Source organism: Macrobrachium nipponense, chromosome 32, assembly GCF_015104395.2.
Source record: "Macrobrachium nipponense isolate FS-2020 chromosome 32, ASM1510439v2, whole genome shotgun sequence".
Taxonomy (NCBI): domain Eukaryota; kingdom Metazoa; phylum Arthropoda; class Malacostraca; order Decapoda; family Palaemonidae; genus Macrobrachium; species Macrobrachium nipponense.
Genome location: NC_061094.1, coordinates 17971374 through 17991739, shown reverse-complemented (window position 1 = coordinate 17991739; position 20366 = coordinate 17971374). Strand labels below are relative to the sequence as shown.

The 20366-nt window shown below is 44.9% G+C and overlaps 1 protein-coding gene across 1 annotated transcript in view; it reads right to left on the bottom strand.

The window, feature by feature from the left end:
• LOC135207248 (methenyltetrahydrofolate synthase domain-containing protein-like) overlaps positions 1-20366 on the bottom strand; it is a 420744-nt gene that overhangs the window by 234414 nt on the left and 165964 nt on the right. The window contains 2 exon segments of the mRNA XM_064238898.1: positions 7941-8145; positions 8374-8487. Coding sequence (XP_064094968.1) covers positions 7941-8145; positions 8374-8487 — 319 coding nt within the window.

Genomic DNA, 20366 nt, shown 5'->3' with positions numbered 1-20366 from the left:
CGCCTTAACGTCGTGCTCTGCAGACCTTCGTGCACGAAATCTCGAAGGCGAGGCAACAGGAGAAAGAGCGAGGCGAGGAGAAGGAGAAGGAGACTGCCTGGATCTCTTGACTGGCAGCTTATCATCCTTCCTCCTGTGACGTGACTTTTCCTCTTTCCCTGCAACCAATAAGGCAATTTGATGTTGCAAATCCTCAATCTTCTTCGATTTAGGGCTGATCCTGTGAGAAGACGAGGGGCGAGGGGAAGCCCTCCTCCTTCTCACATGGACCGCCACAGGTATTATCCTTAGCGCAACCAGGACGCTCAAAAGCATTGTCGTCAAAAGACATCCTCTCCGGCGACGATTGCAACACAGCAGAAGAGAAAGGACGTGAAACGTCCTTCTCCCTAAGACCAAAGGTGACGGCCGCCTGTGCGATATCTAGCACCTTTGCTCTCTTTTGCGGCGGAGAGTCTTCAAATTGTTCTGGAGACGACCGCAAAACAGAAGGGGCTAACGGATGTGCAGCGTCCTCCTCTGAGGAATCAAAGACGACGGCCGCCTGTGCGACACCTAGCGTCTTTGTTCTCTTCAAAGGGCGCGATCGCTTCCGAAAGCTCCAACCGCTGCGCAGGGAGGACGTTTCTGATGACGAAAAACACTCTTTCAAGATCCGTTTACGAACTTTGGAAGCCTGGGAAGCGCCCCCAGGTCTTGCCGAAGGGACATCAGATCGGTTGTCCAACCCCCCTTCCGCAACACTCGGAGCATTATCACTACACACCACTGCACTATTAACACCTTCTAATGCTTGCACTTTTGATTCCAGGCTACGCAAAGATTCAAGAATCATCGATAGGGTATTACCCTCCACAGACACTAATGTAGGGCCCGAAGGCATCACAGGTTTAGGAGGGATAAATTCCACTGGATGTGTAACTGGCGTTACACTCCTCCTTACCCTATCTCTTTCTATTTTACACACATATGATTCATACGCCTTCCACGCAGAATCAGACATACTCTCACACTCATTGCAGCGATCATCAAACATACAAACATGTTTCCGACAATTCGCGCACACTGTATGAGGGTCTACCGAAGTTTTCGGTAGCCTCACCTTGCATTCTTCCACACAACATACTCTGGCGCTAGCTGAACTAGATCCAGACATCTTAAGTTTAAGGAAAAATCAAGCCAAATTCAAAACCAATCCACAATTAGCGTATGCCTAACCACCGATCCAAATCAAATAACCAAAAATCAATCGGGATACTCAAGTGACCAAAAGTTCCAAAATCCAATGACAGAGGTGCAGAAAACACGTGTTGGCTGCACCGGCGACAGGGAAAATCTGACAGAAAATGGGAATGGTTCCTGACGCCCGCCTCCCAGCGGCAGAAATGGGTACTACCACCTGGCCGACCACTGCGTGTGCCGGGAGTTTTGAAATTCTGTCGGACTTCAGAGAATACAGCTATATATATATGACAGGTAAGTTTCACGAACAAAATAAAAATTTCATTTTTAAATATGTAACTGACCTGGCAGTTATATACATAGCTGATTGACACCTTTGGAGGAGGGTCAGAGACAGCAACATCGTTGTAAGGCAACTACTTGATAGGTAACTAAAGATTCTTACCTGCTAAGGAAGCTGACTTGACAAGTACTGCCTCTTTAGTCTGCTCTCCTTAGGAGCTCCAGCTAAGGGATGTGACCTGTGCAGCTGACGAGCTCAAAGGGGTTTGTCGACGGGACGTGACCTCTATGCGACAAAACCACCTATGCCCTTGATATGGGCTTCTTAAACAGGCAATAGACCACCTAACCATCCAATCCTTGCATACAAGAGATTGAAAAAAAAAAAACACACACACATATACACTAGACTGTTGAAGGTTTCCCCTAACCTTCAACAGACAACCATAAAAAACATCAAGGGTCTAACATGTAGGATTAGAGGTATCAACTCCTTCACCCAACACCGAGCCAGTGGCTACGAACGGTCCAAGGGTTCTGCAGTCTTCATATACCGTTTCTATTTGTCTCAGATAGAAAGAAGAAAATACGGAGCTGCTCCTCCAGTATGTTGCGTCTAAAATGGCTTTAAGGGACTGATTCTTTCTAAACGCCATTGACGTCGAGACTGCTCGCACTTCATGGGCTTTTACCTTTAGAGCCTTGTAAAGCGTTTCATTGCACTCAATGTGTGCTTCTTGAATTACACTTCTAATAAAGAAGGCTAAGGCATTCTTTGACATAGGCCTTTTGGAATCTTTAACGGAACACCATAAGTTGTCAAAAGTCCCCCTAACGTCCTTGCATCTCTGCAGATAAACCTGTAATGCTCTTACTGGACAAAGAGTCCTTTCACGTTCCTGACCTGCAAATTCTCTAAGGCTGGGAATCGTAAAAGACCTAGGCCAAGGATTGGTTGGAGTCTCATTCTTGGCTAAGAAACCTAAAGTGGTTGAACAAACCGCTTTAGATCTACTAATTCCCACCCTTTTGTCCATAGCTTGAATCTCGCTTACTCTCCTTGCAGTAGCGAGAGCGACTAGAAAAAGTGTCTTCCTGGTTAAATCCCTGAACGAGCTCTCCTGGATCAGTTCAAACTTGTCAGACATTAAAAACCTTAGTACTACGTCCAGATTCCATCCTGGTAGTTGTTCACTCTTGTTTCGTAGTATCAAAAGATCTAATTAGGTCATGAAGATCTTGATTTCTAGTTAGGTCATGAAGATCTTGATTTCTAGACAAGTCCAGTCCTCAATGTCTAAAAACTGACGCCAGCATGCTCCAGTATCCCTTAATCGTAGTAGTGGCTAGACCTACTTTAAGTTTTAAGTGAAGAAGGAAGTCTGCGACCTGGCTCACAGATGTGTTGGACGAGGACACCTTCTTCTCCTTACACCAGTTTCTAAATACCTCCCACTTCGACTGGTAGACGTTGATGGTCGAAGCCCTTCTTGATCTGGCGATAGCTTTAGCTGCCTCTCGCGAAAAACCTTTAGCTCTAAGGAGCTTTTCAACAGTCCAAAGGTAGTTAGCTGAAGAGCGTGGGTATTCCTGTGATACCGTTTGAAGTGGGGCTGTCTGAGCAGATCTGGAAGCAACGGAAGGATTCTTGGAACTTCCACTAGCCACTGCAACATCTCTGCGAACCAGTCTCACGTCGGCCAGTACGGGGCTGTCAGGGTCATTCTGGCTCCTTCGGACTGCGCGAACTTCTTTAATACTTTGTGTATCACTTTGAAAGGAGGGAAGGCGTACAGATCCATCCCTTCCCAGTTCATGAGGAACGCGTCTACTGCTACCGCTTGTGGATCTGGAACCGGTGAGCAGAACGTCTGCATCCTCCTTGTCTTGTTGGTTGCAAACAAGTCTATGGAAGGCTGCCCCCTAACCTCCATAGCATTTTGCATACCTCTAACTTGAGAGTCCATTCTGTTGGTAGGACCTGGTTTTTCCGGCTCAAGAGGTCCGCTCTGACATTTAATTCTCCTTGTACAAATCTCGTTCGAAGGACGATATTTCTGTCCTTTGCCCACAGCAACAGATTCTTGGCTGTCTCGTTTAGCGAAAAGGAGTGGGTGCCTCCTTGTTTCTTGACATAGGCTAGAGGAGTCACATTGTCCATGCTTAATTCCACTACTTTGTCTGACACACACTCCTCGAAAGCCTGAAGAGCTAGAAAAGCTGCCATCAGCTCTTTCTTGTTGATATGCCACTTCTTTTCGGTTTCGCTCCATCGTCCCGAAATCTCTCTGTTCCCCAGTGTCGCTCCCCAGCCTAGGTCGGATGCGTCTGTGAACAGTATTAGCTGTGGGTTCACTTGTTGAAGTGAAACTCCCTCTCCCAGCTTCGCTGGATCCAGCCACCACACTAAATCTTTCTTGACCTCTGCTGAAACTGGGAAGGTGTCTGAAAGCCTTTGTTCCTTCCTTTTCCAATTTTTGTTGAGGTAAAATTGCAGAGGTCTGAGGTGCAGTCTTCCCAGGGAGACGAACTGTTCGATCGAGGAAATGGTCCCCAAAAGACTCATCCATTCCCTTGCCGAACATTGTTGTCTCCCCAAGAATTTCTGCACCCAATTCAGGCATCGGTCTTGTCTCTCCTGGGAGGGAGAAGCCTGAAAATCCTGAGAGTTCATCAGAACTCCCAAATAAATTGTCAAACGAGAGGGCTCCAAGTGAGACTTTTCCATGTTCACAACTGGCCCTAGTTCCCGTACTAGGTTCAAGGTTATTTTCATGTCCTCCAGACACTGTTTCTTGGAGTTGGCCCTGAGAAACCAATCGTCTAGATAAAGAGAAATGCGGATCCCCCCTTCGTGTAGCCATTTGGCTACATTCACCATAATAGCTGTAAATATTTGTGGCGCCGTGCTGAGCCCCAAGCAAAGAGCCCTGAACTGGAATACTCTTCCTTCGAATAAGAACCTGAGGTACTTCCGAGAGCTTGGGTGGATGGGGACATGAAAATAAGCGTCCTGTAGGTCTAATGAGACCATCCAATCTCCCGGTCTCAACGCCGATAGCACTGATTGCATTGTCTCCATCGTGAATTTCGTTTTCACGACGAAGGCGTTTAGGGCACTGACGTCCAGAACGGGTCTCCAACCTCCCGAGCTCTTGGGTACCAAGAACAGTCGATTGTAGAACCCTTGATTCTCTTGGGGTGAAACATGTTCTATCGCCTTTTTTAAGAGCATAAGCTATACTTGTTCTTTCAACGCAAATCTCTTGCTGCTGTCCTTGTAATTCGCTGTTAAGTCGAGGGGATCTAAAACTATGGGAGGTTTGGTGTAAAAAGGGATCTTGTAGCCCTCCCTTAGTATTTGAAGGGTCCAGTCGTCTGCCCCTCTGTCCCTCCAGGCTTCCCAAAACAAAGAAAGCCTGGCTCCTATTTGTGTCTGGAGGATTGTCCAATCATGGCCTCCTTTTGGAAGGAAGCTTGCCACCTTTTCTGGAGGGCTTTCTAGAAGTTCCCGACGTCCCTCGGGGTTGTTTTCCTTGAAAAAACTGTTGTGGCTGCTTCTCCTCTCTCGCTCTCTTGGTCGCAAACGAAGAAGGCAAAACCACACTGGCTGCCTTCGATATTAGGGCCTTGTTGATCTTCTGAGTCAATGAAGTTGCAATATCTCTTATAATCTCCAGCGGAAAAAGAAATTTAGCAAAGGGGGCAAACAAAAGCTCTGCTCTTTGTACCTGTGTGACCCCTTTAGCTGTAAAGGAGCAGAGGAGGGACCTTTTCTTCACGATCCCTGCCGTGAAAATCGCTGCCACTTCATTAGTTCCATCCCACAACGCCTTGTCCATACAAGACATCACACTCAGAAGGTTTGGTATGTCCGGTGAGTCCTTTTCTTCCACTTTCTTGGCGAGAGCACTCAAGAGACCAGTCTAGAAAGTTCAGGACTTCTAACACTCTAAACACGCCCACATAACCTTCGCCGCTGTTAAGGCGTGTCTACGATTGGCATCGACGATACTGGAGAAGTCTGCCTGAGAGGAGGCAGGTACTCCCAGGCCCAGGACTTCCCCAGTCTCGTACCAAACGCTGGATTTCGAAGCCAATCTTGCAGGAGGAAAAACGAAAGCAGTTTTGCCTCACTCCTTTTTGTCTCTCATCCAGTCGTTCATCCTCGCGAGAGCTTTCTTGGCAGAAAAGGAAAGAACCATCTTCGTAAAGGCAGTCTTATTCTGTGTTCTTCCACAAAGGAACTGAGACAGGGGAGAACGAGGTGCTGCGGGCTTGAAGTCTGTTTCAAAAAGCTCTTGAAACAGAAGCATAAGGGTCTTATAGTCGGAAGGAGGAACTTGCTCTTTCGTCTCCTCTTCCGAAACTACCTCCAACATCTCCGAAGGTCTCTCTCTGTCTCGTTCCGCATCGGATAATGTAACCAAAGCCAAAGTCGGAGCGTCATTGGTCTCGATGCGTTCCTTGGCACCATGAACCACTGAGGCGTCATGCTTACGAGCGTCGGCGTCACATACTTCACTCTCTCGCGCGCTGGCATCACGCTCTTTGCTCTTATGCGCGCTGGCGTCACGCTCGGAAGCGTCACGTCCGAGTAAATCGGAAGCGTCCTGCTTGTCTGTACTCTTCTTGGCGTTGACGCTTTGCGAAGTCTTCATCACTCCCGGGGCGTCAGACTGACGCTTGGGTTCTTGCAGCTTTTCCATAAGGACAGACAGCTGCTGTTGCATGCCTTGCAGCATATTCTTGGCTTCGTTGTCCCTCGAGGGCGAGGGTAACTCGTCAGATTCACCCGCACGAACTGCAGCCAGAGGAGCCGATCTCTCTACGGCTTCCTGAGGACGCTCGGTAAGAAGCTTCCTTGGTAATTCCTCCCAAGTCGAAGGCGGAAGAGGAGCGTGCATCGAAAGAGCTGTCCTGCTCTGTTTAGCTGGCGAGGCTTCCGATGACGAAAACCTCTCCGGAGAACTCCAGTGACTGCAGCCCGGACGTTGCTCATCTGACGGGACCTCACAATCACGAGGTAACTTCCTCTTGAGAGGATGAGAAGAAGTAGAATGTCGCCATCCTTGACGCGGGGAGACGTCATAGGATGACGAACCAAACACACTCGACGCGCCTTTTCTACGGCTGTCTGAAGCAACCTGGGAAGCGTCCGCAGGTTTGCTTGAGGGCACGCCCGACTGGATACTAGAGCCTCTCGCCTCCCTTAGACTTTCGACTTTACGTCTCCCATGGGTCCGGGAGCTTGTAAGAGGTCTGGGTCTAGGAGCACGACAGGACCGATCGGACGCACCCTCCACTACACTGGCACTAACACTAAACTTATCACTTACACTGACTTTAGTACCTGCACTTAGGGCACTTACAACAGTCCAAGTGCGATTGCCCTGCTCAGTAAGAGAGGCAATCTGCTGACCCATTTTTTCAAGAACCGCTTGAATACCTGCAAAGGTTGAGTCCTTCGCCCCCGGCTCGGAGACAGGTTCGGGAGCTGATACTTCTACTAAATTACATTCAGAAGGAGCAGGGGAAGGAACTATGGGATTATCTACCACTTCCTGACTCGTTGATGAACGGGAAAGGGAACTCTTAGTCCTTCTAATTCCATCTCTCTCGAGTTTACGGACATACCTGTCCAACTCCTTCCACTCCTTATCATCCAAAATCAAGCACTCATCACATCTATTCTCAAAAGTGCAAATTCTACCCCTACAATTCACACAAAGTGTGTGGGGATCAAGAGAAGCTTTGGGAATTCTAACTCTACACCCCCCTTTACAGCAGACTCTATAAACAACTCCCGAGTCCGACATTGTTAATTGAGTAATCCAAAAACAAATCCAAAATCAATCCAAGTCAACAACAGCGAAAGCCAATAAAATACTTCACCAAACGATGAAATACTCTAGCGAGTACGAAAAACCTATTGAGGAGCCCACAACGACGAAGTTGCTGGCTCGGGCGACAGAGAAAATCTGAGGTTTCCAGGTAACTATCTAGAGGGCGTACAGGTAACGATCACCTGACTGACGGTCGGCGATTGCCGTGAGTTTTGAAAAGTCTGTTATGACGTCATGACGTCAGAGAATATAGCTATGTATATAACTGCCAGGTCAGTTACATATTTAAAATTTACACTTTTAGTATGATAATTCCAATAATTATTGTTTTTATTTATGTACCAACTAACTTACATCAGCTGATTGAATTATATAATTTAATAAGCTGGGGGTCATCTTAAATGGCAAACATACCTCTAAACCTATAATTTTACATGAAAAATGGGGGGTTGTCTTATATGCCAGCATATAGAGTAATGGTGCTTTTCAATTGGTAACCTATTCAAGCAATATTGATTTTTCCAAACTCTTTCAACCAAAATGCACATAAAATTGTGTACATTCAAAAAGAATGGTTGATAAGGTAAAAAAATATTACTACTGAAAAAGAGAAATAAAAAAATATCTTACCTGTACGTGACACAGCAACAGATCCGATTACAATCAGATCTACTTTAACTTTAGAATCTAAACCAACAGGTTTTGCATATTTCTTTATCCCTTCTGTTTGAGCCATGACCCTTAGGGTTTCTTTATTTTCTTGAGTATGCCCATCCATGCGATTAAAGAGACCACTGCGAAGACGTGGGGTCGGTACCAGCAAAACTTTACCAGCCTGGAAAAATTAAATATAACAAAATGAAGGAAAATGGTTTTATTCTTGAAGATAGTTTTTTATTGAAATATAAGGAGTCAGTTGTTTACTTTATTATTTTTTTCAAATTCAGTTCTAGCACCTCTAGTTTTAACGGATGGCTAATTCTAGCACTTCTAGTTTTAAAGATGGCTATAACTGTGATAAAATAATGAAAAAAAAGTCAATAATAAAAGTAATGCAACTTACATCAAGAGTAAGGAAACGCACTTCCTCTTGAGGTTTGTCTGGATTCACCTTAACAGTCTGAGCAGAGGTAAAGCACTGTAAGCTAGATACCCGTTGACCAGCTTCACCTGCACCCTAAAATGAAAATTCATATTTGACCTCCTAAATAAAATACATTTCATTAATTATACAAAATCAAATAAACAAATCTTACATCATGTATTAAAAACAAATTTACAAAACTGCATTGTAAAGGGTATATGTACAGTAAAGTATTGTTTACATCTTCTGGACCACAACAGAATGATCTCAAATTCCATAGCATTTATTAACTTCACTGTACAATAAAATACAGTGGATCCCCTTTATTTGCATTTCCAAGATTTGCAAACTCACACATTCGGAGGATTTCTCTATGGACCATAGCTGTGGCGGGATTACACGCATATAAAAAAAAGGCACGCAAACTCTCCAGTTATTTTAATCTTACCAGTTGACAAATTTCCCCATAGCCACACTTTCCCCTTTACGTTACTTTTTACACACAGGACAATTGGCTTACCAAAACACACAAAACACAAACACATGTACGTATTATTCGACTTTTGTAAGTGGATATCTATCAGTGTAACAACCATACCAAGGGCAATAGTCTCTCTCTCTCTCTCTCTCTCTCTCTCTCTCTCTCTCTCTTCTCTCTCTCTCTCTCTCATCAGCTGTAATACTAATTTTTTTTGGAATCCTGGAAGAAGCGATTATTGTTATTGTATATTGACATTAACCGAATTGAGAAACAGCTGATTGCTGACGTCTTTACCATACCTATCGAGCGTTTATTAAGAGCCCAGTTAAAATTGTCAAGTTGTTAAACCCTGCCGATTCTCAATGGTGGCTTCCATAAGTAAAAATAAAATACATTTTTGTTCATCCCTCATGTAATGGAGATCTCAAGAATGAATACTAGTAAATTAAAGCTGCAAGTTATAGCTGATGCTGAATATAAAACTAATAATGGCCAGGTGGCAGTGATGTTCAGAACTGGAGAAATCACACCTAATGCTTATACAATGAAGTAATATGTCCATGTTTTCAACCCAACTTTACTAATTTATGATAAAAGGTATCTCCAAATTATATCTCTTCTAACAAATAATGGCAATGAAGATATTGATAGTACTCAAATCAGCAGAGATTTTGCTAATGTAAACAATATCAAACACAAATGATGTACATGATGATGTTTATATTCTGTAATACAGTAACAATAATAATTAGTAATACTGTAATTGGTTTTGTAGTTTAGAAGTTGTCCTATACTACAGATTTAAGATAAATTCATGAAAATTTGCCGTGATATTTTTACCTCGACTTAACTAAAGGTCGTCTTATACTCGGAAATATACGGTGTATATATTAAGTCTCCCGAGTTTAAATGAGCTTGGTGCAAGTAGTTCGGAACCAAGGCTAGGTAAGTCCAGTGTGGTTGGAGTAGAAGTCAGTAAAGAAGAGGTGGTGTATGAGAGACCATGAGCACAAAGTTAAGGTCCAATTCCAGAGTATGGTGGGGTAGTTAGAAAGGGAGTTTAGAGAAAGAAAAAGGAAATGGGACTTCCTTGAATTTAGTCAGGGGGAGTGTAGTAGTATGAAAAAAGTGGGATTCAACATCTGATTTTTTTATTATTATTATTATTATGTTAGGCAATTTTGAAACTAGTTTTTAGGATTATTTGATTCATGTTTTTTATTCATGTTGTGCTTTTGGGTTAGGGATTGTTTGATTAGTTTTTTTTTCTTCTTTTTTCACTGCAGTTTGACAGACAGGGATAAGCGAGGGAGTTGTGCTCCCCTTCACTTGGATGTCCCCCCCTCCCCCTTACACCTGGATGTCCACCATTGAAAGCTTGCTCTACTTCGTGGCAAGTATTTTCAATGGTTTGCTGTTGTGAGGTCATTAATTGGATAAATGGGCCTACGAAAAAAAAAATGATATTGTTAAGATACAATAAAGTTTTGTACATACTTACCTGGCAGATATATACTTAGCTATAGACTCCGTCGTCCCCGACAGAAATTCGAATTTCGCGGCACACGCTGCAGGTAGGTCAGGTGATCTACCGCCCCTGCCGCTGGGTGGCAGGAATAGGAACGATTACCGTTCTAGAACCAGATTTTCTCTTCCACCTGTCTCCTGAGGGAGGTTGGGTGGGCCATCAATCGTATATATCTGCCAGGTAAGTATGTACAAAACTTTATTGTATCTTAACAATATCATTTTTGTACATGGAACTTACCCAGCAGATATATACTTAGCTGATTGACACCCTTGGTGGTGGGAAAGAGACAACTATTTACTGAATAGACAGGTAAACAACATACGTTGTAGGTAATAAATAAATAAAACCTTGGTTCCTACTAGATCAGGCGGAGCTCCATGGCTAAGCCTAGGAATCTGCTTCGCCTCAAGAGCCTCAGCGAGGATGTGACCTATGGCTAAGAGTTCTTGTGGGTCTGTCGATGGGGTCTTATCCATTTACTCGACAGAGCCTCTTACATGACAATATGCCTATGCCTAGTGGCATAATTAAGGAGCACAACACCGATCCCGATCACCTGATCCTAACACGAGGGTTAGTGATTAAGTTGAAAAGAGTTATCTACAAACTCCTTTCAAACAACCCAAAGAAAAAACACGACGTTAAATAAAATTTAACTCACTAATTAAGGATCAGTATCTGCTCCCTATCCCAGCAATGTATCCGCAGACACGTATCAACCAAGAGAGAAGGATCCCTCGAAGGTTATCTTGACATCCTTCGGATAATGGGAAGTCAACACAGAGTTTGCATCTCCCGTATGTGACAGCTAATATGTCCTTATGACATATTGTTAGGGAAAGAACAAGAATTCGGAAAAGCTCGCACTTCATGCGCTTTTAATTCTCAGCTGTTTGAAGGAATCATCAATGCACTTATCAAGTGCTTAGGAGATCACAATGTCTCAAAGAAGGCCAGGGCGTTCTTTGATATAGATCTCTTCTGGGTGAAGCCTTGGGAGCCTGGCTAGCGCGTGGCAGGCGCCTAGCGCCTGTCTAGCGCCTCGCGCCTGGCTGGAGCCTTGCGCCTGAATGGCGCCTAGAGCCTGGCTGGAGCCTCGCGCCTAGATGGCGCCTTGCGCCTGGCTGGCGCCTCGCGCCTGGCTGGTGCCTGTTGGCTCCTCCTTCCTGGCTAGCGCCTCGCGCCTGGCTGGAGCCTTGCGTCTGGCTGGTGCCTTGCGCCTGGAAGGCACCTGGAGCCTGGCAGAAGACTTCATGATTACTGTCTATGAGTTCTGCATGCCTCAAGAGTTTCAGCGAGGTAGGGACCTATGACTGACAAACCCTTCTGGATCATGTCAATGGGGGCTAGCCCGCTTACACGACAGAGCCTTCTCGGATCGTGCCAATGGGGGCTGACCCACTTACATGGCAGAGCCTTACCTGTATCATATCAATGGGGACTAGCCCTCTTACATGACAGAGCTTTAGGTTTCTCTTTACTGGAAGGAGCCTTGCGTCTGGATGGATCCTCAATCCTGACTGGAGCCTAGCCTTGAAGGAGCCTGGCACCTGGATGGTGCCTGGCTGGCTTCTAGCATGCTGGCTCCTGGCCTGGCCTGGCCCTAGAGCTGCTGCTCCTAACCTTGCTGGCTCCTAGAGCCCTGGCTGGCTCCTAGAGCCTGGTTGGCTCCTGAGCCTGGCTGGCTCCTAGAGCCTGGCTGGCTCCTAGAGCTGGCTGCTCCTAGGCCTGGCTGGCTCCTAGAGACTGGCTGGCTTCCTAGAGCCTGGCGGCTCCTAGAGCCTGGTTGGCTCCTAGAGCCTGGTGGCTCCTAGAGCCTGGCTGGCTCCTAGAGCCTGGCTGGTGCTAGAGCTGGCTGGCTCTAGAGCTGGCTGGCTCCTAGAGCCTGGTAGGCTCCTAGAGCCGGTTGGCTCCTAGAGCCTGGCTGGCTCCTAGAGCCTGGCTTGGATCCTAGAGCTGGCTGGATCCTAGAGCCGGCTGGCTCCTAGGAGCCTGGCTGGCTCCTAGAGCCTGGCTGGTCCTAGCGCCTGGCGGTCTAGAGCCTGGCTGGCTCCTAGAGACTGGTGGCTCCTAGAGCCTGGCTGGCTCCTAGACGCCTGGCTGGCTCCTAGAGCCATAGAGCCTGGGCTCTTCCTAGGCTGGCTGGCTCCTAGAGCCTGGCTGGCGCCTCGCGCCTGGCTTGGCTCCTCCACACTTGCTGGAGCTTCGAGCTTGGAAGAGTCTCTAGGCTGTCTGACGATGTCCACATCGGACACTCTTATATCTGTCCGATTTGTTCGCCTCTGGCGCATTTGCCGCCAGGTTGGAGGCCCGCTCCTTCTCATTATCCGACCATGACAGAGTTCCCTTGGAACTGTCCGCCTCTGGCGTTTTTCGCCTGTATTGGCATTTGGCGCTTGGCTGGCGCTACATTGTCCGAGAGTCCTGAACAACCACATAGTTTTATCAGGAGACTGGAGAAGGGAAGAAATTCTTCCCCTTTGAGCTTTTGGCCCCTGGCAAGGGGAGGTGATTTTAGTCAGCTACACCCAGTAGACGACAGGATATCTAACAACACGAGAGAGAAGAGTCTTCCTCCGAGGAGGATCCTTCGTGAACACTTCTTTTGCTAACGAGATCTCTTCTTACATGTTGATGAGGTTCCTCGTTGCAGAATCTTCCCTATCCTTGCCCGAAGGAAGGGAAGGAGTCTGGAAGTCGAAGGAGACTCTGAGCTGAAATTGGGCGGAACCCTGATTTCTAGCTCTTATTGTATCCTTCTGAATACCTTCTGGGAAGCATTTGAGCCCTCATCGGCACCCGAAGACTCTGTAGGCAAACGTTTTAAACCATCTCTTCTTCTGTAGATGAAAATGTAAGTACCCCTGCCTGGGCAACTAAACTTCTCTCTGAAAGCGTTGCGTCAGGAATAGAGGGATTTATTTCTTTTGCCAGACATACTATGCTGGCAAGAACCCATTGCCGAGTCTCCATTGAATCTGATGCGAGATTCCAATGCACAAAAAATTCACTTGTCTTCTTGGTCGTTTAGGCTAAGAGAAACAAAGAATTCCTTCATAAACTTCCTCAAAGAAGTCAGATGAGGAGCAGTTCCATTTTGTCGGAACACGGAATCTGTGGCCACAAAAAAAAAAATCCCATTCGAAGTACATGATATCCTACTCTTGTCGTATTGGGGTATCGTATAAGATCCCGAAGATCTTAATCCTCTGTTATCTCTAATTCCCTTTGTAGAGACAGAGTATGGCCTTTAACTGCGTTCTTTGATAGCAGATATATACATAGGTGATTCTTCCCTCTGAAAGTGAAGAAAAAACCTCGCTATGTGGTTCACAGAGGTATCGGAAGAGACAGTTTCCTCATTCCCTAACACGATCTGCAGCAATTCTATGTCTTAGCCATGACTATTGTCATTTACCTTGAAAAAACCTCTCATTCATGTCCACTTCTGGTCAGTCTGCACGCGGACAGACTCAGAGTGGAGAGGTTTTATAGGTCTATTTATAATAGATTCTGATAGAATATCCAGATACTCTTGGAAAAGCCTTACGCAACATGCTGTGAGAAGAACGTGACTTCTGTGAATCCAAACCTCTCTAAGGCCAAAATGAGGCATACATCCTCTCTTCCTTTGACGCCCAATTATCTTAATATCTGTTAAGAATTTATAACTAGGGAAAAAAGGCTAAAGTTTATTCCCCTTCTTTAAATTTAAAGATGTCTTATATTGCTACCTCTCTTGGTTCGAGGAAAAAGAAGCAGTCTAAAGGAAGCCTGTTCGTCTTCTACCTTACAAAGAGATCTATGAAGAAGACTTTCCGCAGGTTCTCACAACTCTTTTCAATAAATGTTAGACATACGTTAACAGTTATTATCTTCGATCGAGAAGGTTCTCACGGACATGCAAAATCTTGCATCGAACCTCTTAAGGATCGTTACGTTCCGTGTCTGTTCCCAAATAGGTTCTCTTTTGTTAACGCGAACCGGGGCGAAAAAAAGAGATTCTCGATGCTCTTTGCGATATGAGAGAGTCGTGGAATTGGCCTAAGTGATTAAAATAAATCATTTCATCATTCCTTGTAAGCGACCCCTTTTTCGATTAAATGGGTAACGAAATCAGGAACGAATCTTGCCGTTACCGAGCCTGCTGTCCGAGAGGCTACTGGACTCTTAGGTTAATAACTCGCTAAAACGAGAAAATATCTTGGATGGTGCTTCTGGCACAATTTGCGCCAGGCTGGCGCTTCCTTCTAGTTCTTTTTAGGTTATGTGCCATAACATCTATGCCCTTTATGGTTACCCGACATCCTTCAACATTGTTAATTCCGTTCTTAGTGGGAAAAAACTTTTATATACGTAGTATAGTCCATTCAGGGAAACAACTTCTGCCACTAAGAGAATGTTTCCCATCCGACTCACCCAACTTCTCTTGAGCAATATCCGAATTTAAAAAGGTTGTGTGCGTTTCTCGAAAGGATGAGAGAATTATATATCGCGCGCTGCCGTATTAGAATCCTTTATAATACTGTCACATTGTGGTAAACAGCATTAATCTAGGAAACCTTTGTAAGGATACTAGGAATTCTGTAGTTAACCTCGGTATGTGCATAAGACTTGACCATACCGTAGTCTTAAAGTGAATTCTCTACTACATTCATCTTCTCACTAAGCATGTACTCTAATAAGCCATGCTTTCGTAAGCATGAGAGCATTATACAATATAGAGTTTCGCTGCGTTAGAATCCTTTAAAAATGTTACCTACGGTAAACAGCATTGAAATGTAATATCTTTCTGATTGAAAGCTTCTTAGCAAAAGGCAGACAATATTTTATTTATGTTTGCTTAACTATCCCCTCAATCCGAGGCTAAAACCACGATTGTAGGGGAGAGACACGGTTATTCATTCCATCCCGCAGGAGAGAGACATGTTACCGCCCACTCATGACCGACACCTACATGATACTGCGTTGGTGTCTAAGCGATAGCAGTCTCGTTAGCCGACTGGCCTTACTCTTCCAGAGTTGCCAGCTACTCCATTTAATAAAGGAATCTTATAACATTATTATCGAACTTCAGGAAGTTCTTATAATGCATATCTAAGCGAAACAAGACTTCGATAAATCTAGAAGCTAAGTAGGTGTTGTCTTAACAATCCCTTTAAGCGTAGTCCTTCCCTAGGAATTCCTGGAAGGATCTGGTAATTGAGTTGCTCCGCAAAGAGAAGTAACTACGGTATGTGCTTATGATTTGCCGTATCGTATTCTCATACAGCAGATACTCTACTACCTTCTTTCCCTGCCGAGGCAGATAGAGAAAGGATATTCTGGCGCCTGGATCCTTGCACCTAGCGCCTGGAATGTTCCGCGCGCTGGAATGTTCGCACGCTAGAAAAGGAGACTCGCTCCTGGAACGTTCCGCTTGCGTGGAAGGTCCCGTGCGCCCTGACAGTTCCGAGCGCCTACTAGACCCCTTTTAGAAAGAGCCTCTTGCCCGGAAACGTTCAATGGAAGGATCGTTCTGATTGCCACTACTGTAAGGCTCCTTGCTCTAGCCGTCTGTTTTTCTGGCGCAATTTGCGCCAGGCTGGCGCTTCGTCTCTTTGAAGGCGCCTTGCGCCAAGAAAAATTTTCTAGAACGCGGCTCGCGTTTGGTTGTAGGAACGCGGCTCGCGCTAGTCTGTTAGCTGGAACGCGCCTCGCTGCTGGCTATAGGAACGTACCTCACGCTAGCTTGCTGGAACGCGGCTTCCTGGCAGCGGCTGGCTCTTGCTCAGTGTTCTCTTAGTTTTCAGAGAACGCGCTAGATCACTCCAAACATACATTCTTCGTCTTTTCGGATGTAAGATGAAGAGACGCACTTTTTTAAGGATGCCTTATCAATGGCTATCCTTGGCAGTCTGGGACGTTCTACAGAACCTGCCGAGGGGACGCCTGACCGGTGGGGGTTCTCCCTAACCTTCCTGCGGCTGTCGACTTTCCTCCTCCACTGGGTCTGGGAGTTTGGAAGAGGTCTAGGCCTGGAAGCGCTACGGAGCCGATCAGACGCACCCTCCACTGCACTGGGAACACTATATTCACTTCTTACCTTTTTAGAGCTCGCCTTTCTAGCTCCATCCATTTATCTTCAAATTTGCACATATGAATTTGTAGATTCTGTGGAGTAAGAAGGTGATGAGGATGCAACAACTACTAGAATTGTCAATACTCTAACTGCTCGTTAGTACGAGAGCTCTTAAAGCTTCTAAAGGAAGCGTATCTAGTTATATGCTTTCTGACTTCCTAAAGTAGGAAGTTAGATCTTATATTTCCTTCATCAAGTTCTAACACTTTATACACGTATTAGTGAAAAAAAAAAAATCAATATTTCCCCTATTGCAAAATATAAGTGTCTACCGAAAAATTCGGTAGTTTCACATAATATATTCTTCGAAATTTCGAAGCCAAATTCATTAAAAAGTTAATAAAAGCGTATGCCAAACCAAAGACCCAGTACTTCCCTGCAAAAGACAGCCCAGAAGGTCGATGGCGATGAAAAAACGAAAATCAAGTCAGGAGGTAGCAACAACGTATGTTGACACTACCGCGACAGAGAAAATCTGGTTCTAGAACGGTAACTCGTTCCTATTCCTGCCACCCAGCGGCAGGGGCGGTAGATCACCTGACCTACCTGCAGCGTGTGCCGCGAAATTCGAATTTCTGTCGGGGACGACGGAGTCTATAGCTAAGTATATATCTGCTGGGTAAGTTCCATGTACAAAAACTGGCATTTTTTCATTGCAGTTTGACAGACGGGGATAAGTGTGTGAGTTGTGCTCCCCTTCACTTGGATACCCCCCCCCCCCCCCCACCCCCCCCCCCCCCCCCCCTCCCCCTTACACCTGGATGCCCATTGAAAGCTTGCTCTACTTCGTAGCAAGTATTTTCAATAGTTTGCTGTTGTGAGGTCATTAATTGGATAAATGGGCATACGAAAAAAAAACTGGCATTTTATCGAACATTTCTATTGGAAATATGGAAGACTCAGGATGAAAATTTGTTGTGTGAACCTTGAATCTAATTTACTCAAGTTCCTGTAGGAACTAATTATACAAAACATTTCTATGTGACTGAAAAGGGAGAAATATTCCATGTAACTCAAAAATATTATAAGAGGAATCAGTGTGAATCAGCCTAACAGTGAAATAATCTTTGCTGGACATGCCAAGTACACTTCTCAGAAGATTTGTCTTTCAAAGGATTGGATGTGTTTCACTATGAGGATTAAGATGTGATAGTATATTAGACTAAGATTCTTTTGATAGTTGTGGGAAAATTATAGGATTGACTGATACCAATATTAGATTAAACTTCTTTAAGTGGTAAGAGTAAGTTAAGTAAATTTAAGTTAGATCACTATTAAGAGTAACTAAGTTTAGGTTCTTCGGTGGTTGGGGTATTATTAAGTTACGCTTAGGTATTAGAGGGTAAGTCTTGAAGAAAGTTTTTGTACCGTAAAATAAATTTTAATCAAGTAGGTTATGAAAATTCAGTTTTATTTAAGAATCCTTTCAAATCTGTTCCCATTAGTATCCTGCTCCATTTGTGTAACTTGCAAAGCCACCACAATGTCGGCTAGCCAGCTTTCAACTTCACTCATGGCTTTACTGGCTGAAATCAAAAGAACCATCCGAGGGGGAGTTTAGATGACTTCTGTGGGAGTTTAGATAACTCTGAAGAAATACTACTCATTCGAAAAGTTGAGGCAGGTGAAGCAGGTGGAGCTAGCTCGAAAAAGGTGAGGTAGCTTTTGAAAAAAAAATGGCAAAAGCACCCCATTCACCACCGGGGGGTTTGGGATCCTCTGCAATCTGATCCTCCTCTTCAGCAGACAACACCAGAGAAAGGAGAGTATCAACTGCACCAACAGAAGGAAGAGTTGAATGACGCGAAGCGGCAGGTCGAACTGGCACTGCATGGTGCTCAGGTGCAGGTGAGAACACTGACACCAATGGGCACTCAGGAGCCGCTGTACACTTGACAACAGATGAGCGACCGACAGACACTGGTCACTCACAGGAGACAGCATGCACCCTGGAGTGACTGGGCGTTCGGGAGCAAAAACACAAAATGGAGCTGGGAGTTCAGAAGTGCCTACACTCTCTTGGAGAGCAAGATCTAGCCAAAACATGCTCTAACACTGCTTGACACTCTGAAGACAACACTGGCGCTGATGGGCACATCGAACTTTGACGCTTGCGCCTAACAACACGTTGGGAAAAAGCCTAGTCTCCTTCTTGATGTCTTACTGGAGAACCTTCTGATGAAAAAGTCTCTGGGCAGTCCCAGAAACTGGAAGTGGCTGTCTTTCACTGCCTGGGAATCACTGAGAGGTGCAACTGAGAGGTCAATTGCTTGTGGGCAAACCACCCCGACTTCCCTTGGGCCTACGGTATGACTTCTCCCACAAACACTTCTCTTTTCTCTCAACTGAGAGGAACATGTACCGACTCTCCTAACTGAGCCATGGAGTTAGCCAAGAGCTCAAACTTACACTAGAACTTTGCTTTGAGGCTGGCGTTAGCACAGGGTTGGAAGCATGGGAGTTGGGCATAGGATTATGTAGTATAGTAGAGACTGGGCTTAGGAGACATAACAGACAATAGGAACTTCAGATGAAGCTTTGGAAGACTCCTGACTAGCTAAAGATCCTTCAATACCTAGCTGTCCCCACCTTATGCTTCCTATCCTTTTCCAGTTTGCAAAGGTAAGACAAAACCCTCCATTGTCTATCACCCCGCCTGCAATAACAGATACTAGTTACTCCCCCCAATTCAGACATCGTTAGAAGTAATTTTTAAAAAAAAAAATAAAAAGGTCTCTAACCTAAAGCTGGTCAAAAAGTTTGTATAAACAGCCTGGACAACCTAAAATGCTGAATGGCTATGAAAAGAATCACAAAATACTTCACTGATACAAATGCAAACAAAAGTTAAACTAGTAAGCACAACAAAAAATGACATTTTTAGAATAACAATGATATTGTCATGATACAATAAAGTTTTATACATACTTACCTGGCAGATATATACTTAGCTATAGACTCCGTCGTCCCCGACAGAAATTCGAATTTCGCGGCACACGCTACAGGTAGGTCAGGTGATCTACCGCCACTGCCGCTGGGTGGCAGAACTAGGAACCATCCCATTTTCTAAGACAGATTTGCTCTTCCACCTGTCTCCTGAGGGGAGGCTGGGTGGGCCATTTAATAGTATATATCTGCCAGGTAAGTATGTATTTAAAACTTATTGTATCATGACAATATCATTTTTATACATTCAAGCTTCCCTGGCAGATCTATACTTAGCTGATTGGCACCTTTGGCGGAGGGTAAGAGACAGCTAATTACTGAATAGACAGGGAACAACATACGTTGTAGGTAATAAATAAATAAAACCTTGGTTCCTATGTGTTTAGACGAAGGGTTGACCTCCTAGCTATTGCTAGGAGTCTGCTTCGTCTCAAGAGCCTCAGCGAGGATGTGACCTATGGCTAAGAGTTCTTGTAGATCTGTCAATGGGGTCTTATCCACTTACTTGACAGAATCTAATGGTTATTTGTCAAAGGGGTCCTATCCACTTACATGACAAAACACCTATGCCTACTGGCATAATTAAGGAGCACAACACCAATCCCGATCACCTGATCCTTACACAAGGGTTTGTGCTTAATTTGAAAAGAGCTATCCCCAAACTCATTTCAAATAACCAAAGAAAATAGTATACTTATGTTAAAATAAAATTTTTTAACTCACTAGTTAAGGATCAGTGTCGGCTCCCTATCCCAGCAACGTATCCGTAGACACGTAACCAAGAGAGAAGGATCTCTCATAGGTCAACTTGACCTCCTTCGTGCAAAGAGAAGACAACACAGAGTTGCATCTCCCGTAAATTACAGCTAATATGTCCCTCACGACATATTGTT